The following is a 25,604-nucleotide window of genomic DNA, read 5'->3' as shown; positions in this document are numbered from 1 at the left end:
TTTTTCCATTGTGCTCGTTCGCCTTCAAGAGTCTTCTAGCTTACTCTATTGCTGATTAAAATTAATACGGAAGGAACCATTCATTCGAGCCATTGGTATTTGAACCTACTTTGGTACTCAATGGCCCAAAGTTATCATCTAAAGGATTGTGGCTGAACTTTTCAGAGCCAGAACCCCTACTAGAGCGCGACGAATGCCTACTTCGTGTTTTAGTTAATCCTTAGGCCCTAGGCTATACTGCAAGATATCAGTCCTATGGAGCGGAAATGTTGTACTGAAACCCTTATCTTAGAGCTCAATTGCAGAGCACTGGACAGAACGTATGCAGTGTACTCTAGGACACTTGTTGCATGCGTCGTGGACGTTAGACACATAAATAATATCATAGGGCGATGTGCTCCTGCAAGGATATGTCGCCATGCCGAGAAGCAGATCAGAGATAAACGATCTCAAACGATATGACTACGCTACGGTCTCCCAAGTAACATGATCGGATGCTTAAGCGTCGGACGGTGGGACAAGCTGCAGTTCCCTCGCCTAGGATTGTTTAAATGACCGACATCGCGTCTTCGCGTAATGCAGCATTCTTTTCTTTTATTCCCACTTCGAAGATGCACGCTAGAGTCGCCTGGCACCAGTATCAGCAGAGAAAAAGACTTTTGTCGTGTTGTCGTACACTATTTTCGATAGTGCCTCTGCTTCCATGGCATGCAGCGATGCTATTACGCAAAGTACTTGACTATACAGATCGACGACAGAGGCAACAGGACGTCTTCAGTCTATCACACAGGGACAGCAAAGTACAGCGTTGCAGCTCAAGGAAGTTCATCACTCTAGAATAGTTTAGCCCGCTTACCCGATAGTGCACGGCTCATTCCTGCTTTTGACCATGGAGCCAATCTCGAATCGTTCCTTCTTTTTCGACGTCGGATTGTACAATGCCTGTTGCTCTGCCGTCATTGTTGACAGACACTTGTAGGACGCGTGAGTTGGCCGTATATCACACCATGGCCCATCCGTCTCAAGCATTAGCCTATCCAACGGTACACTGGCAGCAACTTTCAAGTTCTCCTCTGTCTTCAAAGAGCTATTTCAATGAATAAAAGTATCATTGTCAAGTATCTGTTAGTCAGAAGCTTTGTAAGACCGGGCGGCAGTTTCCGCTTTTTGTGTGTCTTCTCTTCCTGTGACTATTCGCTTACCATCCATTGATACCTATGTACAAGCCCAAGTCCAGATAATGTTGCATTTCCTCCATTGTACCTGTAAACGAGTGCACAACGCCATTGGTGAACCTGAAGCGGTTTTTTGAGATGAGCTTTCCGAAATCATTGCCCGTGTTGCGATTGTGAAAGAACATAGGTAGCCGAGTTGCCTCCGCCAGCTCAAACTGGCGCTCGAAATATTTGAGCTGCGTCTCCTTTGGGCAAAAGTGAAGTCGGTCATAGTCTGTATAACGAAACCCGTCCCCAATGTGAGTATAAGAGTCCTTCCTCTTTGGATAATTTTGAAACACTGCTATTAGTTCCTTCTTACCTAATCCGCACTCTCCAATGGCAACGACTTTTGTCTTAGCTTCTGGCTTCTCAAGAAACGCCGTGAGGGCATTAAAGTATCCCTCGGGGCCATCTGTATGGCTCTCAAACTCGGAGCATCGCGTAGGGTGGCAGCCAACAGTCATGAACAGATCCTCTGTAGTAAGTACATGTATACAGACAGCACATTCGATAGTGAATACTTGGTCAGACGTCGGGGCTATGACATAGACAACGCTGGATTCTAAAATTGACTTACCATGGCCCTTGACAAGATCCAAGGCTTCATGGCAGTCGCTCAAATTCCCTGCTGTGACAATCATGCGAGCCACTCCTGCACGAGTTGCGCGAAGAAGCACCTGTTGCAGATCATCTACCATGCGTCGTTGTAGTTGCCACAGTGGAGATAGAGTAACGGGTCAGCCCAAACATTGGGTCAAAGCCCTCGAACTATTACTAAGCGCGATTTTCTGACATAGAATCAGTATTCCTATACCTGCATGAACCTGCTTCCCATGGTAGATACCGCGGAACATTGGATCCGTGAGATTAATGCCAATATCTGCAAAGACAAAAGCAACATGGCATTCCTTAATCAGTAAAATAAAGGATCTTTCGGTTCCCGGGCTCGATGCTACGAATGCAATGCACCAATCTCAAGTGTCATTGCTTCCGTACCAATGAGTCGTGGAGGCATGGGTGCGTAAACTTGGAGTGGTTATGTCAGAGAGGATGAATCAATAAGAAGGGCTAATGTGACCCTTCTTCATGTTGTAAAGTTTTAGACTTGATTTATTTTTTCTTCATCCTATCCATTCTTACTACGCGTCAGCATGAAAAACATCAATTCGCAGGTGGAACTCAACAATCAGCTTTCTTCAGCAGGGTCACAGCTGGTAGGTGCATGAGCGACTTTCGATGACAATGGATTGGCTCTCAAGGAAAGCTTTTTCTAAAGTAGCCGTTTGCCTGGGACGCATGATTGCACGATAGGTGGTGGTCGACTTTTTCGCAACATGGTATGTGGCAGTCCATGATGCTCAATGTCTATAGAGGAAATGATAGTAACGACCTGACCACATAATACCTTGCATTGTAGGTGCGGGCCCTGCAAAACACTCGCGCCCATACTCGAGGGACTTGAGCGTAAGCACACATCGACCATTTTTGCCAAGATCGATGTGGACCAGGCCCAGGACTGCGCCAAACAGTATGGGGTCTCTGCCATGCCAACCATTCTCTTTTTCAAAAACCGTTCTGAGGTCAGTCGCGTCGTAGGTGCGGATGTGGGCAAAATCCAGGCCTTGATCAAGACCTACGAAGGCGGGTCTTCGTTTAGTGGAACTGGACAGACCTTGGGAGGCAGCAGCAGCAGCAGCAGCAATAATTTCGCGGACAAATCCGCCTCGCCATCGATTGCGGGTCGCAGAAACCGTGCATTGGACAGCGAGCCATACCATATGCGTCTTTGGACCGCCCTTGGGCATCTCTCCACAGGCGTACTTAATTTTTGTGCTCGATGCGTCCAGAGTGTTTTCTTTGCTGCGACCTCTGCAAAGGCAGGGCTTGTTCGTAGTGGCAGCGCATCAGCTGAAGTTAAGACCATCGAGGGTCCTGGGGGAAGCTGCCAGATCCAGGTGCGCATGTTGGATGGATCATCAATCCGCGGGGACTTTGAGCCGGAGCACACGGTACAACGAGTGCACGACTTTGTTCGGGCAAACATGGAAGCAAGAGGCATCAAGGCACCAGGTTTCTCGCTGATGACCAACTTTCCAAAGACGTGAGTACTCGTTCATTATTTCTCTGCTGTCGTTCGTCCCTCTGCGTGTTCAAGGCGCACATTCTCATTTGACTCTTCTCTGTCCCTGCTTCGTGGTAGTGTCTACAAGGGCGAGAGTCTACAGCAGTCGTTGGAGGGCGCAAAGCTGACTCCACGCGCGCAATTGATTGTTCTGGCGTGATCGAATTTTTTTGCTTGCTGTCCTCATAGCAACAGAGACGTTTGAATAAATATGATGGAGCGAAGCCTGTTTTATTATGGGGATAGTCTATATTGATTAAGATGCTTACAGCAGTTGCAAATTGATGCATATGCCGTAATTTATGCTTTGTATGCCTAGTGAAATGCCTCTTCTTTTCTGGTAGCCGAAGCACGCATGCTGGCACCTCTAAGGCGGACCAGATAAAAGAGAGCCATGCAGACGATGTTGAGGGCAGCCAAGATCACGCCGTAATAGCCATAGCCGATATGATCTACGATGATCTGTGCAATCAGAGAAAAAATGCAGGCCATGACCATACGCAAAAAATTGGCTGCCGCGGTGGCTGACGAACCCTGGCCAGGGATGCAGTTGACAAGGTAGGCAGCGCCTGCGGCAAGAACCTGCGCCATACCAAAGTTGTAAATGGCAAAGCCGATGATTGGTGCCGCAATGCTCAGATGCTTCTCGGCACCCCATCCAAACAAGAGGGAGCCTAGTGGAACGACCGCAAACCCAGCAATCCACATGTTGAGTGACAGGCGGTCTTCAAGGATGAGCTCGCCACCGTTCTTCTCTTTGGCGCGCATCAAGGACAAATCCGACAGCTTTCCCCCGATGATTGCGCCAAAGATGCTTCCGCCTCCAGCTCCTAGGTAGGTCAAACCGACTTTCGTCTCATTTAAGCCGTAGTGGTTTGTGAAAAGAACAGGTACAATGGTCTCGACTGACAGGTAAGAAAAGAAAAAAAAAATAAGAGAGTGAAGACGCACGTTAGATATTCATTGTATAAAGGCATCATCTGTAGACATTGGTAGAGTAAGTGGGAGCAGAGCATACTTGAAAACATGAGTGCAAAGATGATGCCAGTTTCGATGGATCCCAAAAGGACAACGGGGTACTTCAGCAAGAGGAGAGCCTGGAACGGATTAAATCTCGCCTTCGGTCGAGCGGTCTGTTCGTCGCCATGGACAGCGGTTCCTTTTTCCTCGATCATGCTAAGGGTATCCTTGGGCTCTTGTCGATATGTCTCTGGCAAGAGGAAAAAGAGCTGGACAATGGTTATAGCGCTGACGATGGCCATGAAGAAGAAAGTGGATTGCCAACCGAATGCATCAGCAAGGAGTCCGCCGATCGGGGGTCCGAGAACAGGACCGAGGAACTGGCCTAGGAACATGAGGCCCATCGACGTGCCTTGTTCTTCGGGCGGCTAGTTTAGTTTTCCAATCAATCTAGTTATTAGAAAGCGCACTCAATTTATTTTTATTTTTTACAAGCACAAGTTAAAGACTTACATAGATATCTGCAACGGTGCCGGCACCAAGAATGGAGGCACCGCCTGATCCAACGGCCTGGAAAATACGGGCAAGGATGAGGCCAACGGCAGAATTCGCAAAGCCGCCGCCGATTGAGGCGAGCGCAAAAACGATAGTGAAGGAGATGTAGAGGATACGTCTGATTTTGAAGTGGTCAGAGAGGGTGGAGCAGACAAGGGGACTGATGCCCATGAACAGAATGAAGAGCGAAACGGAAGCATTGATGGCTGTCTGGGACGCCTTGAGATCCTCAGTGATCTGTACGAGGGATGGGAACTAGAGTAGAGTGGATGGTTGCTCGAGTTAAAAACGGCCGCCGATTCGAGCGTGGATTCCGTAGCACAGCATTTTTAAGGGGGCCCTCTCATTTTGATGGAGATAAAAAGATACGGCACCTTTCCTCAGGTGGGCTGTGGATGGCTGTTCGAGTGAGTGTCCGTCTCCTTTATCTGATCAAGTTAGAAAGGATATTAGCGCATCCGCCCCCCTCCCCTATTCCTGTCACACTTACATAGATGGTGCTTGAAAATCCTCCCAGACACCCAGCCTGAGAGATGGTGGCGAGGATAACAGCTTTCCTGAAGCGCGAGAGCTCGATGCGTGGGTCGCCCTTGAATGTGGGGCGGACCATCAGCCTTTGCTTCCAGAAACCCCGATGGGCTGAAGTATGAGCAGGTTGTACTGATGCTACTGGGTCTGAGGAGGGTGTGGAGCGGATGGAGGAGGGAGTGGAACGGATGGTAGAGCGTGTGGTCGAGTCCTTCTTGTGCAGGTCAAGGTCCACGTCAGGCAGGGCTACGCTTGTTGCGGTGGGATCGATATGGAGATCCTCTATGGAGGGCACGGTGTGGTCGAGTTCCCGCACGGTGCTTGCTGAGGCAGCATCGGCATCAGTATCCTTGTGCGAGCTGTACAGGGTCATTGACAGCTAGCTAGGTGAGGAAGTGACAAGTTGTTATGGGGACAAAGAAGACAGAGGAAGAGGAGGGGGGAACGAGGGGTGCGAAGTGGGAGAAAGAGAGAAAGAGAAGAAAAGTAGAGGAGCACACCATTTTTTATTTTGTTTCCTGTGTAACAACTACGGTGGTGATGGGGCTCCTGGGAGCATCATTCGTCTTGGCAACAAGGTCGTTATTTCAAGCGCCGACCAACAGTAGCCCAGGTTCGATAGGAGTTCAGCCAGGCACTGGTTGGTAAGTGGGCACAGGCAGCGTCCAGTGTGTCTGTAGCAGGACAAGACTTTATTTTGGGTTCAGATATCTGCACGACTGCAGCGACCAGTTGTAAAAGGGCACTTGAGGGGTTTTGCAACAGGCCCCAGTGCAGTAGATTTGTCAGAGATAAAAAGCGTGGCGCAAGTGAAAAGGAGGGTGGCTCATGTTCGCAATCTGGCTTCCCTCTGTAAAAAATAGAAGAGAGGGAAGAGGGGAAGGACTAGCCCCACACTCTACAAAATAAAAAGCATGGGGTAGAAGACGGAGGGACCCGCCGGATGGAGTAGAAGAGGCCTGGCGGACTGTTCGGGGTCTGTGCAATTAGAGAAAAAATTTTCCCTCGATTCGATCGTCCGCTCCATTCGTGCACATGCGAACCAGTGGCACCACACACCGAGAGAGGGAGTGAGAATCTCACAGCGCTCATCACCGCCCATCACTGCCCATCCCCCCGCTACTTTCTCTTCTCCTCAGTCCTCTTGAACCACCTCCCTCTCCCTCTGGACCATAGCCCCTCCTCCTTCCCTCTCCCTCCCCACCTTCCTCCATCACTCCATCCCCACAACCGGTTGTTTTCTTTCTCCATCGCCCTTCTATACTCCACTCTTTCTTCCCTGAGTGTTGCATGTCCAACCCTATTTGCTCCCCACCTTCTTTATTAAGTACCTGAAAAACCAAAAACTACCCTCCCTTCCCCCCCCACACAGCCCTCCAATCTGTCCCTTGCCGCCCCAGCTCCCCTCATGCCCACGGCGCCTGCGACACCTTCCCTGCCCCAGGTGTCCTTTGTGAACCTGTACTCGGAGGACCCCTGGAAGAAGCGCCAGCGGGTCCGGATCCAGCAGGCCTGCTCCGAGTGCCGAAGGCAAAAGATCAAGTGCGACGGCCAAAAGCCATGCAAGTCCTGTAAGAAGAGCGATCGCAACTGTGTCTACAATGCCGCCGCCTCCGGAAGCCATTCCTCCTGTTCCAGGGACGACCAGCATCATCAAACAACTGCGGATGATCACGACCACCCCTCTTCTGGCGCCTCCACTTCTGTCAGCACCCCAGCCGACCTCACAGACACCGCAGCGGACAGCCACCACCATCACCCCCAGACCGAGTCCTCGCAGCGCATCTCTCCAGTCCATCCTCACTCGCCTCATCCTTATTCAAAATCGCAGCACCAGCACACTGTTGGGCACCGCCATCATCATGTTCAGCACAATCAGCATCATTCCAAAGACGGTGCCTCTGGTCTCATCAAAGAAGAGCCTGCGGACCACGCCAAGCCCTCGCCTCTTCGGAAAGACTCGAGACACGACCGCAGGAGTCAAGAGGCCGAGAGCAGGAGCAAGGTCCACATCAAGGACATTGGCAAATACGGAGTCCCTCTGGACGAGTGGCAAAAGCAGGACGAATCCCCAAGCACTATCGCTGCACGAAAGAGTAGTACGTCTGTTGTTGCTGGGGAAGAAGGAGTTTGAGTCTTTGTATCGTGGGGCCTGTTGTTTATGTTGGGCATTTGTGTAAATATGGCGATATATGTGTGTTTGTGTGTTTGTGTGGGAATGTGTTCGTGTTCGTGTGTGTCTTGGTTCTCGGAAGCAGTCGGATGGATGGAGCAGAAGCTGGCTGTGCTATGTAGTACTCCCCCTTGATGTTGCTGGTATTGGCGTTGGTGTTGGCGTTGGTGTTGGTTTTCATTGGTATTGTTGTTTGATAAACGTGGCCGAGAATAGAGGCCGAGACCCGAGAGATACAAGATGCATACAATAAGCACACTCCACACGACATCTGCATGCGATGTATACACACGACACTCACACGCGCGAGAAAAGTAAAACTGTGGCAACGGCAGTGATGAGCGATGGTTGGGGGGGAGAGGATAGTCTGGTTTGGTGTTGGCGCAATGGGAGGGGAGGGGGAAATAATAGATATGGCACCATGCGACGGTTGACATACGAGATGGTATGATACGATGCTGATGTATGAATGTATTGGGGTATTGGGGGGAGAGGCCAGGCTAGGCTAGGCTGGACAGGACAGAGAAACAGGGCGTAAAAAGGGAGAGAGGGAGAGATTGTGTTATTGTATTGTATGGAGTCGTATGGTGTGTTTGTTGTTGCCTTGCAGCAACGCAAACAAGCAAAGAGCACCAATAATAGGATATGAAATAGGGAATATGAACCGACACAAATAATCCGTGGGCAACTTGCATTAACAAACTTTTCTTTTCTCTTCTTTCTTTTCTTTCCCGCAGGCGCATCCAATCCAAGTCCGACCGCAAAGCAGCACCAGCCGCCCATCCATGGCTCACTCTCGCCACTTGGAACACTCGGAACACTTGGGGCACTCGGCACGCATGGAGCACTCCCGAGGGACCCCATGCAGCCGCAGCAGTTCCAGCTACCACTTTTCCAGAGCTTTTTACAGGCCCCTGTGCCCCAGGACATGCTGATTCAACAGCAACAACAGCACTTCATGCAAGAACATCAGCGTCAACAACAGCTACAGCAACATCTTCAGCAACAATTGCAACAGCAGCAGCAGCAGCAGCAGCAACAGCAGAATCAGAGTCAGAGTCAGAGCCAGAACCAGACTCCGATGCTTGTCCAGTCACCGTCGACTAGTTCGATCCACGACATCAACACCTGCATCGACGATCTGGAGAGCAAACATACCCACAACACCCTTGTTTACATTATGGAGTCCCTAAAGCTCACTGACACAACCAACCAGACCTCGAGAAAGGCCTACGACCTCGTCGTCGAGAAAAAATCCGAGGCCCTCAACGCAATACCGACCGAGATCAGTCTGCCCCCGGACCTGTCGCTGCCCACAAGGTCCACTGATCTCCCGAGCGCTGAGATCAGGGATCATCTTGTCGACACCTACTTCACTTATCGATATCCTATCTGGCCGATCGTCCACAAAAAGATCTTTTTGACTCAATTGCACGATCCTAATAGCACGCCTTCGCTTTTACTATTGAATGCCTTGTTTGCATATGCTTCACGCTATTCCACCTGGCAGGTCCTTCGATCCGATCCAGATAAACCTGAGACCGCCGGTCAGCTCTTCCTTGAGCGCGCACAGGCCATGCTGCCGGCCTTTCTAATGGCTCCTCGGCTCTCGACAGTCCAAGCATTGCTCTTTTTGGCCCAGCTAGAGGACAACGCGACCCAGCGTCACACGTACCATAGCATGGCCGTCCGCATGGCTCAATTACTCGACCTGCACAAGAACTGCGCCCATCTGGGTCTACCTGATGATGAAAAGGAGACGCGCCGCTGCATCTGGTGGACTTGCTATATGAACGACCGCCTACTTGCCCTTTCGACTCGGAAACCCGTCATTATCCATGACGGTGACTGCAACATTGACCTGCCCTTTCAGGAGCACATCTACGATGGACCCAGGAATAACTCGGTTTCGCTCTCGCATTATTACTCTCCGCCTCAGTTGTTTTATCAGTTGCTTCTGCTGAGCAAGATCGTCGGCGGCGTCCTGAAGCATTTTACCAAAGTCGCCAACAAACGGTATCGGAGTTCCGATGCACATGAAGTCGCTCTGACAGCTTTGGATGAGTCACTTTTCACCTGGCTGGCATCGTTGCCCGATCATCTCCAATATACACCTGCCTCGGATGCACTGACGACAAAAACGCTCCCATCGCCTTATGTTGCGGCCCTCCATCTATATTTCTATTCTATCCTGCACACTCTTCACAACCCTTACATGGACTCATCCAATCCTAGGGCAACCAGCGACATGCCAAAGTCGCCTCCTTCTCTTGAACGATGTACTCTGGCGGCCTCGATGATCACAGGACTCTCTCGCTCGCTCTGCTTTCAACCACAGTATGGACTCAACTTTGGAACACAGTGCTACGCCATTCTGCACGCAGCCATCATGCACCTCACGAATACGGCCAACACGACATCGTACCAGAGTCTCAAGTCCAAGTCGCAATTCATCTCAACTCTTAGTGTCATCAAGGCGTATTCACAGCATTACGCTTTCGAAGGGGTCAAGAAGAGCTCAGATGTTATGGACAATATCTACAACTGGCAGGTAGCAAGGCATCAGGATGACAGCCCCAGCCCGTCGATGGGCCCGTCGACACCCTCAGCTGCCTCGTCCGCGTCGGTGTCGTCGCCGAACCAGGGAACGATCATGAGAGAGGTCAAGCATCCGGATCACCACCACGTGCTTCATCATTTGCATCATCCGTATCTCCGCTCGGACTCCACGCCGTCGAGCCCAAGGCTGGGACCTAATGCTGGCGCCAGCGCCAACTTCCCCTCGCTTTGCATTCCTTCTTCTCCTGCTCCGACGCATGAAAGTGTACTGACTTCCAGGACTCGGTCACCGCACGCATGGCAGTTCAACAGCGTGGCGACCAGTATGGCAAACACGCCAACGAATTCAGGAAGCCCGATGCTGAAACCTGAGGCGGATAGGAATCAGGCAATACCATCGTCCGCAATTGTATCTCGCACTGTTGTCAACTGTTCATCCGAACCCACGCCAGAGTCCCAGGCCTTGCTTTCAGATATTTACAGCCAGAATCCAACCATCACTTTCGATAATGGACGGACATCACCTCTGGATCAGACATCACTGGGCGCGATTCTAGGATTTGAGCTGCCGCACAGCTCGAACGAAGATGAGGACAATGCTTATTGGAACGCACAGGCGAATTCTCTTGGTGGCATGGATGGTTGGAACCAACAGCTAATGACAGCACAGGAGCATGTGTCGTACAAGAGCACGGTGGGAGGTCCTGCAGAATATCTGGGAGGCAACAATAGTTTGGGCTCTCTCGAACCAAATTATTTCGATACCCTGGGCGCGGCGACTGGTGTCGATTTTTCAGGCTTTGGTGTGGGCGCTACAGGAACTTCGTTTGGAGCGACGTTCGGAAACCCTATTACTGCCATGGGTGCGAGTCATAATATTGTGTGGCAAACACAGCAGCAGCGCGAGCAGGAGATGCGCGAGCAAGAGATGCGTGAGCAAGAGATGCGTCAACAACAACAACAACAACAACAACAACAACAACAACAACAACAACAACAACAACAACAACAACAACAACAACAACAACAACAACAACAACAACAGCAACAACAACAGCAGCAACAGCAGCAACAGCAACAGCAACAGCAACAACAGCAGCATCAAAGACAACAACTCTTTGGCAGCCCATCATCGTCTACACAAGATGCACCGCAGGTCCACATCAAGCAAGAGTCATTTCAGTTCTCTCCAGATCTAGTGAATCAGGTGTATCAAAAGTCATTAACGGTGATGGAAACAGGCCAGGCACCCAACGACAGCAAGCAAAGTCCGATGAGGAGCAGTGCCAGTGCGAGCCCGTTGTCGGAAATGACGTTACCGGTACCGATGCTGAAATCAGAGACGCAGGACGCACAGCAGCAGCAGCTTCAACGAAGGATGTCGGAAGCAGATGGCGACAATAACCTTGGCCTGGACATGCAGTCAGACACTTCCAGCTACTTCAACTCGCCGCTTGAGGGCCTAGCTGTGGATGACACGGCTATGGAGGACATTGCGGAGGAAACGTGGTGATATAGAGGCGAATGAAGGATATGTTTTTTCTTTCTCGTCTGTTCTTTTTTTTACCTTGTACATGTTTTTGTCAAATAGATCATACTCCCTTTTCTTGTTTCATCATCTCTTCAATCATGGCATTACATAAAGTACCCTTTCATTACGGCAAAAAGGAGTCGATATGCTTTATTTTCCAAAATGCAAACGTTGCAGTGCATTTGTATCCTACGGGTTAAATTACAAAACGTGGTCTAGGCGCTGTGGATCCATGCTTGCGACGGTTAGATTTTACTTGTTTTCATTAAAGAGCTTGTTGAAGATGCCCTTGACCCTGGCATAGACCTCATCAGGGGAGTCTACGCATGACACGGTGTGAACCTTGTTGCTCTTATTGTAGTACTCGACCACAGGGTAGCTCGTCTCACTAAAAGTTCTGAAGCGCTTCTTGATTGATTCGATGTTATCGTCTGCCCTTCCACTGGTCTCTCCACGTTTCATCAGACGCTTGAGCATGACCTCCTCTGGACATTCAAAGTAGAGGGTAAACTTGCTTGGAACAACCTAAAGGCAGTATGAAAAGGAATAATGTGGATTTAAATATGGTCCTTGGAGATGGGGAGACTGCATAGGTTTTGGAATGAGTGGGCAAGTGGGCAAGGGGGACTTACGGCCTCCTCGAACTTCAAGGCCTGGTCCATCTTGCGTGGGAAGCCATCAATCAAGAATCGTCTCTGGCCACTGGCCAGCATGGCGTTCTCAAGCAGAGCGATCGTAACCTCCATGGGGACGATATTACCCTCCTTGATGTAGGTCTTGATAAGCTCGCCGTACTGTGATCCAGGACGCTCCTGCTCAGCACGGAGCAAATCGCCGGCTGTGACAAACGACAAGAAAAAAAAAACTATTAAAAAACGGAGTTTGCTGCTATTGCTCTGGGGGTTGTACATTTCCGAGTCCACATGGGGAGACATTCTGTTGTGCGCGACCTACCAGACAGGTGCACGAACCCAAAGTCGCGAACGAGATTCGAGCACTGAGTTCCCTTCCCGGCACCAGGACCACCTATTGCAATTTCAGTTGAAAGTATGGCCAGATGAATGTTTGTTATTCGCTATTAGTCGGTGAGTATACATACATCCCAAGCATGAACAAAAAAAAAGATGGGACAGTGTTGTGTAAGAATATGGCTCCGTACCAAGAACGAAAATAACGGTCGTTTCCTGGAGGAACTTCTTCTTCTCGGCAGCAAGGGCCTCGGGACTGGAGGGTTTCTTTTCGGGAACAGCCTTAACACCACCGCCGGCTGCAGCTACAGCAGCGTTGTCCTTCGTGACAGCAGTTTTGCCTACAATAAGAAAGCAGAATCGCCAGGAACGGAGCAGAAAATGGTCGGGTCTGTTGTCAGGGCAGGAACATACGTAAAAGGGTCCCTGGACGGGTTTCTGTTCAAGCCAAGTGAGACTCCACACCTTCGGCAGGGCTGAAAAGGTAATATCCAGAGGTGGCGGCAAGGGCGGTTAGGCCTGCGATCGTCAGCCAGCTAGAGCCAGAGGACGAGGGCGTGGAAGGCTTGTTGTTGGCCACGGCCCTCTGGACGGCGCTAACAGAGAACAGGCGGCGACCGCTGGTCTGGGAAGAGGAGATGACAGCGCGACGAAGGGCAGCGGAGGTGGCGGCAGAGGCGCGCACAGAGGAGAGCATGATGTGGTATTGAGGCAGCTGGATGGGATTAACGGATGATGGAGTGAGAGATGAGATGAATAAACAAGATGGGGAGCGAAATGGTTCGTTTACATACGTGTGCTCCGTTCAAAGTCAGCCAATGTCCCAGTACATGTTATTTTTCATGGAGCATTAGACCATCGAAGGCAACAACACTGTACGAAGGTAATATACAATAACGATTTGGTGCTTCATATTTCACCGGTGTCTATCGATCTATCTGGCACGCAATGGAGTAAAGAAAAGAAGGTATACAGCGATAATGAAAAACAACAACAACGGCGACGCAGGTGAAGGCAAGTCGCACCGGACTATGAGACGCTGCTATCCCCGCTGGTCACCAAAGACCGTGATCGCGACCGTGAGCCCAGCCGACGGACCCCAATGCCCTTCCCCGTCATACGTCCTGCGTTCTTCCGCGACGAAATACTGTCGTGCAGAGGCACCACCGTCGCTGGATCCGCTGCCGCTCGACTGGCCGCATCTCCAAAGACGTCCGTCCCTAAGGTGCTGTCGCCAACGTCCGTTTCTACAACTTGTTTCGGATCTCTTGATCGACTTGCGTAAGGGCTGGTGCCAAACAATCCCGCTGTCTGTCTGCCAAGTCCACTCCATATCCGCGATAGGATCGCTGTAGTTGATCTGAGTCTGGTCGCTGACGCATGTGCCAAATCGACTGAATCTAGCAAAATCAACGAGCCTGTGGCAGTCAAGCTGAAGGGCGATGACATGAACTCGGTTTCCTCTGTGGACTCTGTCATCAGAAGTGCCGTCGGCGATACCGCCGCGGCATCAGCCTTTTTCTCTGCTCTACCGTGGCAGGACTCTCGCATCGCATTTGACATAGTCTTGCTCCTGGACCTACCCAAGAGTACCTTGTGTTTCATCCCGGACGGAAACCGGAAGCTAAGCGATGACGAAGGAACCTCTTTTTCATTCAACTTTAAGGGTTCGCTGATATGTCCTTTGAGCGTTTTCCGCGACTCCCCCTCTGCGGATGACACTCCTACGTACGGCTGCACCACGTCTGTAAATGCGGTTGAGGTCGATACCGTCTCTGCCAGGTCCTGGGCCTCAGTCATGGGTGATATCATGGTCGATACAGAAAACTCGGACCGGCCTTCATCACCATCACCGGCATCATCAGCGTTGTCACCGCCTGCAGCAGGAACAGTAGTTGAGCTATCGTTCGATCTGCGGCCGAAAGGATTGGTATCTCCATAGGAGCCTTGGGCATCCTCATGACTATTATCTGTCTGGGTTTCACTGGCGGTCGTGTCCGAGAAAGAGGCGCTTGTTTGAGTCTGGATACATCTGGTGACCAATAAAGCGTTGGACAGAGGACCGGCTTCAACGAAAGTATGGCTATTAGAATGAGGCGCCGAGTTATGTCGGGAGTCCTTGGCAGTCACCGAGGGAAACTGGGCCTCAGAACCTGCTTCAGACGTCAGAATAGTAGTTGCATCGACTCGCAGTGCCAACTTGTCGTCGTAAGGATCATCGTGATTGTCTAGTGGCGAGAACTCTGTCGGGAAGTGTCCGCTATCCCTCAAAACGATTCGGTCTCGCTTCCCTGTGGCGAGCTCTTGGTTGTTGTCGTAATGATCGTCGTCGTGAAACACGCTGTCCATTTCACCCACGGCAGTCGATCTCAAGGACCCTGAGCAGTGCTCGGATTCACTGAATGGCATTGCTGGAGAGCCGTCCTGTGGGCTGTGGATGGATGATAAATGTGGAGAAACCAGATTTTGCACATCGAGATTCAGTTGAAGACGCGGACGTCTTCGTAGTGTTTGACGTGGACCGACAGGCGCTGAAGTGGGGCCTGCGGTACTTGAATCAAATGATGAAGTATATTGCTCTCCTGTGTAGACTGCTGGTGCGACAACTTCCGAGGCGACAGTTAAAGTGTGGGCATCATAAGAAAGACGATCGTAGGCCAAGTCTCGGAAGCGATGATGTGGAGCCGGAGCATACCCTTCGCTATCCTCGTCGCCTTCGTTCTCTTTGACCTCCTCGACCTCCTCGGTCTCATCCGCTTCGCTGTCCTCTTCCTCACTGTTATCCGAGTAATTGCTGCTGAAATCATCCTCCTCATCCTCCTCATCCTCCTCGTCCTCGTCAGGATCGTAAGAGTGGCCCAGCATGCCGTATTGTGAGTTGCCAAGGGATCGGTTTCTGTCGTCCATATCTTTGTACGCAGCCTCCTTCAGTAATGCACCCAGCCTCTGCTCGTCCTGGACCTTGAAGACTGTTGCAGATCCCGAGTCCTTTATTGATGCCTGCTGTAGCTTCCCTGACCCTGAAAAGCTAATATTGTGGTGTTCAGCAAGCACACTTTCCATGAACTTGGTCTTCATATAGGCTTGGCGGTACTCTTCTTGCATTCTTTGAATCACGTCCTCCTTCTGCGCCAGAATTCTCTTTAGTGCATGGACTGTTTGCCGGCAATGTTGAATATCCCTGTTGAGCGAGTCATTTTGGTTCTGTAGGAAGGCGTTCTCGACCTCAAGTCGGCTAAGAGTATGTGTTTGAAATCGCGAGATAGGCTGACCTACTGCCGGTATGCGATAGGACGCGGTCACTTGAGGAATAGCTAGTCGACTACGCCTTATTGATGTTGCTGAGCCATGCTCATGATCTGACTGATGTGGTAATCTCAATTCTGGGACTTGCTGATGTTCTTGTAAAGAGACGCTCCCCTGGGGCGTCACCGCAGGGTCTGAAGCAGTTGGAGCACCAAGAAGCAGCAGCGGCTCATCGGAAGACGAACAATCGTCCATGTCCTCGTCCTCGTTCATGCCTGTGTCCTCGTCCATGCCTTCTATTTCCTCCATTGGACGTGGCTGTGGTACGAGGCCTGCTATGGAGATAGTAGCGGTGTTGCTCCTGCTTTTGTCGATTGCTTCAAACGCTTGGCTGCTCGATGATAGTGTACTGTTCTGCATATTGGATGCTGTGCAGTGAATGATACGGTATTCATTAAGATCGGAATTGTTGGTGTCTGCATTTGAGACAAGGTCCTGTATGTGAGGCATGGTTGTTTGTTGGGACGTGATATACGGTTGTCGCTCGATAGCTACTTGTGTCTGGATAAGGTGTTAGTTACGGAAGATGAGTAAGGGGTGGACAAAGAAAATGTTTGGGCAGACATACCAAATAGGAGTAGTTCCGACCAGTCCGGATGAGCGAGTGAGTCAGTGAATGAGTGGGAAAGTGGGAAAGACGACGGGGGGCGACGGGGGAACGGTCGACAGGTGGAGAGGAGACCTGCGGTGGAGGAGAGGAGAAGAAGCGATGTTAGTCTGGGAGAAGGGGGGAACCGAGCGCTTGGCGGGATGCAATCGATATCGATCGTACGCATTCACACTTGCATTCACCCCCGCACTCACACTCACGCCCACACTCACAATAACGTGCGTTCGTCTTGAAAAGACGATGCTGCAGGGAACGTGTTCTACAGCCTCAGAGGTCTTAATGTGTCCCAGGGAAGGAAACCTTGTGAGCCAGACAGCCACGGACGCAAAGCTGGTAGTACTGACGAGTGGTGTTAATGGGTGGTACTACGAGTATTAATAGTAAGCAGTAATGGCGGGAGGCAGAAGGGGGAAGGAGGGGAAAGGAGGGAAGAGGAGGAAAGAAGAAGATGCAAATAAGAAGGAAGAAAAAAAAAAGAAAAAAAAAGTGCGGTTAAAATGTGGTAAGGGAAGAAAGAAAAAACGAAGAGAAGGGAGGGAAAGAGGAGGAAGTTTCTTTGAAGAGGAAACCACAGCGCACAATGCATTACACGGAAACAACGGCAGTGAAGACAGGCGTGAATGAGGAGGCCAAGTCAAGTCAGGCAACAGCTGTGTGAATGTACGGCGCATAAGCTACATGGGCTACATAAGCGTAGTCTTTTCTCGCCATACGAAAACTAGCCCGCGAACAAAGAAACACCACGCCCTCTTCCCATTCCCTTCTGTCTTCCTTTCCTGCCGGACAGATGACGACAGAGACAGGGAGACCTCCGGCCTGCTGCGGGCTCGAATGGGGCACGACCGCAACTGTCGGATACACCCACCACAACAGCGTGTACTGAGAGTAAAGGAAAGCAATGGCCGCTCAGGGGTAAAAAAATAAATAAAAAGATCATTTGCTCATTCTCCGTCTTTTACTTTTTCCCGCCAAAACTTTGGATCCTTGTCCTTTTACACTGAAAGGATTAAAAAATAGGGACTGAGTGAGTCTGTTTCCCGACGGATATTCTTTATTCTAGTCGGCCAGCTAGTCCATTAGTGTATGGCTGTATGGCTGTATGGCTGCATGGCTGCATGGCTGGGTGATATTCATTTTCATCAACGCTTTCTTCTGCATCCCACGAGTGTTTGAGGAGAAGGGAGGGAGGGACGGAGGAAAACAAAAACAAAAGAAAATGGCGGGAATCCATTCCAACGGGGATTTTTTGTTATTTATATTTGGCTGTGTACGTGTAACTGAGCTTACGACATGTGGTCTATAATGGACACCCAACATTAAGCCGCGTCGCTTACCTTAAGCTGAGGTTCCGTTTCTTGCCCAAGATCGCGAGACTGACTAAGAAGGCACCGATGTCGGTGTATCCTGCGGCGTAAAAGAGCTCTGGAAGCCACTGGCCAGGTTCTGTTTCAGCAAAGTACCTCGTCGGGAGATGCCAATTGTTCACATTCTTTATCTCGAGGAGCTTTATGTATGCAGAAGGTTGGTAATCCTTGGGTGTTTCGCTCTGCATTGTCGGTCGAAGACTGGATGGTAGAATGTTCATTATAGCAGACGGTTCTGATTGTTAGCATGTCAGAAATCATTCATGGTCATCACATGCGAATTTTAAACTTGCGATTTTCGGTGGCGTATTATGTACACCCTAGTCTTCGCGTCCATTGTCCTGGAATCTCAGATCCATCTCATCCATCACGTCAGGTAATGTTCAGTGTGATATAGCTACCAATGCCGCAATTTTTGTTGTAATGTTGCTCTATATATATATATTTTTTGAGATCCGTGGGCCATGGCTGCATGGATGCAGGACCCGCTCAGAGCTGGTTATCCAAGGTGCACCGCCTGGTTGTTCCGGGTGTGCCTGGACTCCACTCGGGTCCGGCTCTCCAAACGCACCGCCTGGTTGTTCCGGGTGCGTCAGCTTGCTGTTTGGCAAGCCAGCCATCAGTGTATGCCGCCTGGTTGTTCCGGGCATGCACAAGGTAAGTGCACAGGGTGTTGCTTGACCAAGCTCTTTCACCCGTTGGTGAAGAGTAGGAGAGCCATCCTGGACTGCGGTATCTCTTGGGCGGGGAGACTACTGTGGACCCTTTGCCGACCCTTTCACCTCACTTTTCCCTCCTGCTCATGTCTATACCAATGAAGTGTTTAAACAAAAGACGATTATCCCACCTACTGAAAACATGAGATGAACATTTTTCTCGCTCGACTATTAATTCTTAATCACTGTTTGAGGGTCCCGGATTGTCGCCAGGTGTTTTCAAGCGCAAGTTGGACAATACTCCAAGTATGTCCCAGCATATTCAAGGTTCTCGATGCTACTCGAATCCGGGGTAAGTGTCCGTATCCATTGACCATGATAGTGCAAACATGACATTAGGCCACTTTACTGCATCGCTTTCTAACGCTATATCTTCTCTTCTACTCGACACAGGTGGAGCTTCTCATCTCTGCAAAGCTCACGGGCAAAGACAAGGACGACGACGACGTGCGTGTTCTCTGATTCAGGGGTGCCGCCCGTGTTGGTTAAGGAACAAAAAAAAAAAAAAAGTTACTCCAATTGTTTCCGGCTTCTCAATGTATCCGATAGAGCCTCGTCTTACACTACTCTCAATACAGATCCGACACCCATTGGCAAAGTTGCCATGCTTCAAACATTCGATAACTATCCGCATTTTATTTGGGGTTTATCTATAATGGAGTGCTGTTGCGATTACTGTCGATGTCAGTGTCAGTGCCAGTATCAGTATATCAAAGTCGATATCAAGTCAATGTCAGTGCCATGATTGAACACTCAGAAGCCGGTGGTCGTCTCTTCGCCAGCTGCGCTTATTGATCTCCACACAGCGGACATTCCTGCATCGCTCAAACACCGTGCTGGCCAGTCCAACCGCCTCTGAGTCTAGGCTATCAACATCCAACCAGGGCAGAGCCAGGACCACGTTCTCGAGAGCTGCCTCCGCACTACAAGTTTCCTCGGACTCAGGGGCCACAATTGCCCGTGTCAGCTCCTGCCAAGGCAAAGTATTATTACAGACAAGCATTAGCCCCATGCATTACGAATTAATTCTCTCGCCTATCTGCTTATGCAAGTTTTACTTACCTTGATCGAGCATTTAAAGACACGGGCATTCACAGTCCTGAGTGTCAACCGCCAATGTGCCATAGCCTTACGCAGCTCATCCACACTGACCCAGTGCTCGATTAACACCAGCGTTTCCAGTCGACCTATCCTCCCCCTGCCCTGCGCATCTCCCTTCTGCTTCAGACCTGACAACAGTCGATCGCCCGTCGACATCCTATCAATTCTAGTCTGCTGCGCCCTCCCCTGACGAGCGCAGCTCGCACATAGTTCAGGCGAGACCGACCGCTTCTTTGGACTGGCTCTTACTCGCCAGCACGACTTTCTGTCTACAACAAGGACCTCAAGATTCGGTCCACACAAATCCAAAACTCCCTCGATCGTCACCTGCGATCCATAGTAAGAGTCCAGGAGCTCAATCTCCTGCAGCCCAGGTCTCATCTGCGAGGGGCATCCAGAACGGTTCACAGCCAGATTTGGTTGAAATTCTGATAGACACTCGTCAGTCAGCCAGGTGACATGCTGCAGTCGAAGGTGTGTTAGGTGAACGCCACGTTGACCAAACTCCTTCAATGCATGGTCCATTCTCGATTCAAGATCCATCTCCGGAAGCACATTATCCTGTGGTAGATCGGGAGTCGTCTCTACACCCGATGCTGCGGTAGGGTCACCTGATATACCAAGCTGATCGACAGCGCTCTCAATCGCGTCCCTGCCATCCTCCTGCTCTTCTGCACCGCAACGTGAGCACATTTGCCCTGGCGACAATGTCCTAGTCGCCGACTGTAGATCTGGGTCCAGGTGCTCTTGAATTTGCTCCTGCTCTGTATGTTGAATAAAATCCTCGGGACCATCGACAGGGAATAGAGTGTGATCGCCCATGGGTCTGATCATGATGTGTTGGCGAATTTCCAGCGTCCTGAGAGACCGTCCGCAACTCTGAGCAAGCTGTGTGAGGACAGTGTTTCCTGCAGCCCGACAATGGTCCAGTCTGAGGGTATCGAGATTTTGAGCTCGTTTGAGAAACTGAGCGATGGCCAGGAACTCGTTCTGTCGGGTCGGTGGCCGTGCAAAGACGAGCTCCCGAAGAGCAGAGAGGTTCATCTCAAGTAGGTCCAGCAGTGAGACATTCAATAGCCATTTGTAATGCAGTTGACGCAGTCTCATCCCTGGAACCTCGCGCAGGATATAGTACATCGTATCCGAAAACACCTGGGACACATCCAGAAGCAGGACCACAGGCCCCAGGGGGGGTAACGTTTTTTTCTTTCGGCGGATCATCACGGCCTTTGTCGAGGAGGGAGGCGAAGGGGCTCTATGCAGCTGTGATGCTGGCCCAAGAGACTCAAGCGAGGGATGAGATGATGACGATGATGATGATGCAATGGTATGTGGTTGCTCTGCTGAAGGTGGTGATGATGAAGAGGATGCTTCTCCTGGTGCAGGTCCTGATCCTGGTCCTGGTCCTGGTGCTCGAACTGGGTTTGACACTGGCGACGACAAGGATAATGCTAAAGGAGCACTCATTGGTGCAAATGCGGGTGCAGTCCAAAGCAACGCCTGCAGATCCCAAAGATGGATCAGATCTTGCTTGACGGGGGCCGATGCGCCAACGATGCGACAGGGCTTCTTGATCATAGCACGGTAGTCGATGCCGAGGCTTTTCGGCTGATCTTCTGAGGAATTGTCCTTGGTGTTCAAACAGGTAGCAGAATCCCAGAAGAGGGACCGACCGTCTTGGAGTCGGTCCTGGAGGCCGAGAGTTTTAACGAATGCATCAAGGTTCTTGAGGGAGACGACGGGCTGGTCGTATATCAGCTCGAGGGCAAGACGGGCCCACTGCTTGCAGAGGGTGAGGATGGGCCAGAGCCGTGAGGGCTGGTCATGGCCTCCGAGGAAGGAGAGGATGTGAAGAATAACCTCGGGCGCCAGTCGGGAACATGCTTTGAGCGGAGTATGGGCAACTAGAGCAGTTTTCGACATCGGTCACAATGATAGAGGTATGAGGAAGGTATGGGGAGATGTGAGACAGGAAGCGACAGGCGAATATCAACGAGGACGATGGAGGCGAAGAAAAACCAGGAGAAGACAAAGGAAGAGCAAGACGGGGGGAAGAGAAAGAAGAGGAGGACAGGCGGGTGGATGCGTGTGCCGGGGTGATGTGGAATCATGGAAGCATTTGAGTCAACGAAGAAATCCAAATGGACGGGTCTGGCATATGTCAATGCCTTTCTCTGATTGGTCAATTGCATGCAACAAGCAAACTTTGATTTGTCTATAGAAACCCCACTGTCATTCCCCTCTATCAGGTCTCTCTCCGCTCGCGTGGCAGATCCACAATGTAGTGCGCGGTGTCCTTCGTTGCATTGAACTTTGGCACGAAACACGGCACCCCGACTGTCCGCTCCATCCCCGCGTGCTCCATCACCCGCCGGCTGCCCACGTTCTCAACCCAGGCCTCGCCATGCACCCGCTCGTATCCAAGTTCGTCGTATGCGATACGCTCGAGCGCATACACCAGCACCTGTTTCATCACGCCCTTGCCTGTATGCTCCGACGAGACCCAGTACCCGAGGCCACCACAGTTCAGGGCCCTGCTTCTTCCAATGTCTGTACAATTTGAAGCAAAGCAGGGTCCGATGTCGTCTCCGTGGTCGAATGGATCTAGTGCAATCAATCCGATTATAGGGCCATCGATGGAGGTGCGAATAGCCCAGCTGGTGGCAACACCCTTCTCCATTCGCCGTCTCTCATGTCGCTCTGTAAACGAGACAGCGCCAGCCTTGGGGTAGGGAAAGGTCATGTTGCTGGAATACAGCCCCTCGTAGATGCTCTTGTCGATGTTCAGAACCCGGTACAGCTCCAGTGCATCCGAGCGCCAAACTTGAGTCAGCCAGATCGATCCTGAGACCTGGTAGGGCCCCATGCACCGAATCGGACTTGAACCAGTCTGTTGTTCGTTGACCACATCCTTGTCATTGCGGTATGTACTGCCCGCCTGGGTTGTCACGGACGATATGACTTTGTTTGTCATGCTGCAGTGTTCGGCTAGTGAGAAGAGTAGAAAGAGAGGATGAAGATGTTAAGGTTGAGATAGATCCTGATCAAACTGCTATTCCTCTTGCTCTTTATACTTTTTCTTGCATGGTGTCCGCAGCACCATGTAAAAATAAGGTTTTTAGGAGCGCCACTCTTCTTCGCAAAAGAGCCAGCGTTGTCTTTTGCACTCATCTTTACTTATCTCGACTCACTCTGCTTCTATAGTAACTCATACGCAACCGGAAAGGAAAGTCGTCACCATAGATACCGCTCACCATAGATACCGCTCGCCATGACCTTGAAAAACCAGGAATGATCGCACATTAAAGTAATTGTACAGGCGTGCACAGCACTCTTGGAACTTTTATAAGTATTTTTACATGGATTTTGTGCGAACCTCCATAACTGCAAACACAGCGACACATAAGAAATTTTTTTGCGAATTGAGTTAGAAATGCCAAAATGCAGTGTATATTTTAACGCATGTCAATCTGAAGACCTGAGAAAAGAAAAAAAAAAAAAAAAAAAAAAAAACTCTTAGGCAACAAACACAGCGCCAATAAACGCTACTACAGCCAGAAGAGTTGCGCTGCCCACCACGACACTAGAGGCTGCGTTGGAGGTTACTTTAGGGCCAGTCTGCGACTCATCAATCTTGTTGCTCCCGCTGGGTACATCGGGCTTGCCGGTTGTTGGAGGGAGCGAGGCACTATTTTGGTATGGGCTGGCATCGTTGAGGCACTCGGCCACGGACGTGACCTTCAGCTTGGCATGCGCACCAACAGGGATTAGACGCTTCGCAAACTCGACCGTAACTGGATACAGATCATGCTCGAGCGTGATAATGCCCTTGGCTCCTGGATTGGCACCATAGGCCATCAGGGTATCGGTCATGGTCGTGACAGCAGCTGAAAGGGCCGCTTCGGTGGGATTGGCGTTCAGAGAGAAGTCCTTTGAATCATAGGTATCGCTCGTCCTACACAGTTACCCACCGATACACATATACACATATATACAGGACATCAATGAGTAAAGAAAAATAGAGCTCTTGGCGCGATGTATACAACAGGATGATAGTTGCAGCTCAGACGATGATAGCGCTTTTCTTACCAATCTACGATAATGTAGCCCAACTTCTTGACGACAGCTCGCACGCGATTATCAATGTCGCCGTAGGGTGGACGCATGTACTTCATGCGCAGCCCTGTAGTGTCCATGACGGCCTTCTCAGTCCATTTGAGCTCGGCAACGATCTGCTCATTGCTGAGGGTGGTGAGAGGGTGGTGAGACCAGGTATGGGATGCAATGTGGTGACCATCCGCTACCTCCTGCTTCATCACTTCTGGGTTCCGGACAACGTTGCTTCCCATGACAAAGAACGTTGCCTTAACGTTATTCGTCTTCAATGTTTGCAATAGGCCCACAGTATTTGGGGTAGGACCTTGTTAAAAAGAAAAGGAGGAAAGCATAAAGGCGAATTAGCAACTACGTCGGTAGTTCATTTCATATCGACCGAGTCCAGACATCAGAGTAGAGTGACAAAAAGTCCGAGGGGGCGGTGGAGAATAGGTAGCATGCATGCGGCTCCTTACCATCGTCGAATGTGAGGCCCCAGGTACCGGGCGTGGGGCAAGTTTCGATATCATCCGCTGGACAACTCTGACACGTCCACCAGCATTGATTAGCTGGGATAGCTGCCAGGGGCGGGCATGTTGGGGGATTGCCGGTGTGAACAGGCAGAGCAGGGACATCTGCGAACGAGAGTCCTTTGAGCCACTCTTTGACTTCGGTAGAGTTGACAGGTGGAACCTCGTTGACAGCAGGGAATGCTGCAATGTTGAACTGGCCCTGCGCGGTCACTGTTGCGGCAAAGATGGCAAACGCCATTGTGGAGAAAATTGCCTTCATGATTGAGGCAAGTAGTGCAGTGTCTTCCTGTGTTTACAGACGTGAAAAAACTAGACGAATTGGCACAGCAGGGAATAAAGGGATGAGATGAGAAGGAAGCAAAGGAAAGCAAGAGAGAGGGTCGTTGTGGGTTATATGATGTCCTAGTAGGAGGTTGGTCTAATCTCAAGATGCAGGTGGTAACGGAGGTGAAGGCGAAGGTGAGAGGGAGAAAGAGCTAGGCAATAGAGAAGAGTGTGATATGAACCTTCAAAGCGTTTAATAAAGGCCAAAGGACAGCTAAAGTACCCAGCAACAACAGCAGGGGACCCACCCTGTATATAGCGCTGTAGGCGGTTCTCGCCTAAGAATAGCACGACCCAGCGCTAGAACCACTAGATAACGCCTTTCGCAAATCCAGCTATTAGCACTACAAGTCCCTGTCGTCAGAGATGAAAAGCAGGAGTAGGGCAAGGTCTCCTAATAAACGATGAAACTAGCTGGCCCGGGATATTTTCCACGACCCTGATTGTTAAAGAACATCCAAGGGCCCGGGGACAGGTCCGCTTCTACGCTTTCCATTATGAGCAAGAGGGTGCTCGTGTGAATCTTGAGAGCGCTGATCCTTTTGCATGTTTCTTCTGTTTCTAAACTTCGTTTTGATGAATCCCCGGTAAACGACGAGCTGTTCTTCACAGACGGGCACATGTACCAATGCTATAAATATAACAATTTTCATATAAATCGTACTCTCCGTGAAGTTGCAAATGCGCCCTCGGATGGAATTTCCTAACCTTCCACCAGTGGCAACTTGGTGGTTTAGTGCGAGCAAGCCTCGCCATCGCGCCTTCTGAACTAAATGGGACAGAGCTTGATGGTGGTGATGCACTCAGGTTGGGTTCCTGGGCCAGGGAACCGGGAGGCCCACAGTTACAGTGACTTAATTTTTTGGCACAGCACTGAACGACATGTAAGGTTTGGTAGCTTAAGGGTCACCTGCTCTGGACAATTTTTTTTTTTTGCATATC

At 50.5% G+C, this 25,604-nt stretch overlaps 11 protein-coding genes across 11 annotated transcripts; 3 read left to right on the top strand and 8 right to left on the bottom strand.

Annotated features, from left to right (window-relative positions):
• Positions 1 to 512: 512 nt before the first annotated feature.
• On the bottom strand, positions 513 to 2,290 carry BC939DRAFT_197696 (putative deoxyribonuclease TATDN1-like protein). The gene is made up of 6 exons (XM_051550582.1): positions 2,032 to 2,290; positions 1,795 to 1,908; positions 1,537 to 1,692; positions 1,203 to 1,449; positions 857 to 1,087; positions 513 to 739 (listed from the first exon to the last, which is right to left on the bottom strand). Exons 1-6 carry the CDS (start codon positions 2,069 to 2,071, stop codon positions 619 to 621), a joined length of 909 nt encoding a protein of 302 aa, XP_051411280.1. The 5' UTR covers positions 2,072 to 2,290; the 3' UTR covers positions 513 to 618.
• Positions 2,291 to 2,528: 238 nt separating this feature from the next.
• On the top strand, positions 2,529 to 3,322 carry BC939DRAFT_398296 (thioredoxin-like protein; the record flags this gene model as incomplete). The annotated part of the gene is made up of 2 exons (XM_051552415.1): positions 2,529 to 2,554; positions 2,635 to 3,322. Coding segments are annotated over 2 exons (714 nt in total), but the record flags the coding sequence as incomplete, so codon positions are not given.
• Positions 3,323 to 3,562: 240 nt separating this feature from the next.
• Positions 3,563 to 5,848, bottom strand: BC939DRAFT_454642 (major facilitator superfamily domain-containing protein). Its single transcript, XM_051556090.1, has 4 exons — positions 5,345 to 5,848; positions 4,813 to 5,109; positions 4,358 to 4,727; positions 3,563 to 4,244 (listed from the first exon to the last, which is right to left on the bottom strand). The coding sequence occupies exons 1-4, from the start codon at positions 5,753 to 5,755 to the stop codon at positions 3,655 to 3,657; spliced, it is 1,668 nt and encodes a 555-aa protein (XP_051411278.1). The 5' UTR covers positions 5,756 to 5,848; the 3' UTR covers positions 3,563 to 3,654.
• Positions 5,849 to 7,966: 2,118 nt separating this feature from the next.
• On the top strand, positions 7,967 to 11,848 carry BC939DRAFT_197206 (fungal-specific transcription factor domain-containing protein). Its single transcript, XM_051550579.1, has one exon. It carries the CDS (start codon positions 8,418 to 8,420, stop codon positions 11,625 to 11,627), a length of 3,210 nt encoding a protein of 1,069 aa, XP_051411277.1. The 5' UTR covers positions 7,967 to 8,417; the 3' UTR covers positions 11,628 to 11,848.
• BC939DRAFT_454635 (adenylate kinase-domain-containing protein) lies at positions 11,778 to 13,397 on the bottom strand. Its single transcript, XM_051556089.1, has 5 exons — positions 13,079 to 13,397; positions 12,805 to 12,954; positions 12,600 to 12,671; positions 12,278 to 12,483; positions 11,778 to 12,170 (listed from the first exon to the last, which is right to left on the bottom strand). Exons 1-5 carry the CDS (start codon positions 13,308 to 13,310, stop codon positions 11,898 to 11,900), a joined length of 933 nt encoding a protein of 310 aa, XP_051411276.1. The 5' UTR covers positions 13,311 to 13,397; the 3' UTR covers positions 11,778 to 11,897.
• A 2,216-nt stretch (positions 13,398 to 15,613) lies between these two features.
• BC939DRAFT_388121 (uncharacterized protein) lies at positions 15,614 to 15,862 on the bottom strand (the record flags this gene model as incomplete). Its single annotated transcript, XM_051551857.1, has 1 exon — positions 15,614 to 15,862. A coding segment is annotated over one exon (249 nt), but the record flags the coding sequence as incomplete, so codon positions are not given.
• A 2,082-nt stretch (positions 15,863 to 17,944) lies between these two features.
• Positions 17,945 to 19,499, top strand: BC939DRAFT_197449 (uncharacterized protein). Its single transcript, XM_051550581.1, has 4 exons — positions 17,945 to 18,050; positions 18,218 to 18,269; positions 18,823 to 18,901; positions 19,003 to 19,499. Exons 1-4 carry the CDS (start codon positions 18,042 to 18,044, stop codon positions 19,352 to 19,354), a joined length of 492 nt encoding a protein of 163 aa, XP_051411274.1. The 5' UTR covers positions 17,945 to 18,041; the 3' UTR covers positions 19,355 to 19,499.
• On the bottom strand, positions 19,343 to 21,633 carry BC939DRAFT_504099 (uncharacterized protein; the record flags this gene model as incomplete). The annotated part of the gene is made up of 2 exons (XM_051560484.1): positions 19,343 to 19,579; positions 19,672 to 21,633. The coding sequence occupies 2 exons, from the start codon at positions 21,631 to 21,633 to the stop codon at positions 19,343 to 19,345; spliced, it is 2,199 nt and encodes a 732-aa protein (XP_051411273.1).
• A 161-nt stretch (positions 21,634 to 21,794) lies between these two features.
• On the bottom strand, positions 21,795 to 22,770 carry BC939DRAFT_197055 (uncharacterized protein). Its single transcript, XM_051550578.1, has one exon. It carries the CDS (start codon positions 22,682 to 22,684, stop codon positions 21,956 to 21,958), a length of 729 nt encoding a protein of 242 aa, XP_051411272.1. The 5' UTR covers positions 22,685 to 22,770; the 3' UTR covers positions 21,795 to 21,955.
• A 453-nt stretch (positions 22,771 to 23,223) lies between these two features.
• On the bottom strand, positions 23,224 to 23,708 carry BC939DRAFT_454625 (uncharacterized protein; the record flags this gene model as incomplete). The annotated part of the gene is made up of 1 exon (XM_051556088.1): positions 23,224 to 23,708. The coding sequence occupies exon 1, from the start codon at positions 23,581 to 23,583 to the stop codon at positions 23,227 to 23,229; it is 357 nt and encodes a 118-aa protein (XP_051411271.1). The 5' UTR covers positions 23,584 to 23,708.
• Positions 23,709 to 23,795: 87 nt separating this feature from the next.
• BC939DRAFT_398283 (uncharacterized protein) lies at positions 23,796 to 24,576 on the bottom strand (the record flags this gene model as incomplete). Its single annotated transcript, XM_051552414.1, has 2 exons — positions 23,796 to 24,130; positions 24,282 to 24,576. 2 exons carry the CDS (start codon positions 24,574 to 24,576, stop codon positions 23,796 to 23,798), a joined length of 630 nt encoding a protein of 209 aa, XP_051411270.1.
• Positions 24,577 to 25,604: the final 1,028 nt, after the last annotated feature.

Source organism: Gamsiella multidivaricata (genome assembly GCF_025024155.1).
Source record: "Gamsiella multidivaricata strain RSA 2152 chromosome Unknown BC939scaffold_41, whole genome shotgun sequence".
Taxonomy (NCBI): domain Eukaryota; kingdom Fungi; phylum Mortierellomycota; class Mortierellomycetes; order Mortierellales; family Mortierellaceae; genus Gamsiella; species Gamsiella multidivaricata.
Note: the sequence above shows the minus strand (reverse complement) of the source record. Positions and strands in the feature narration are given on the sequence as shown.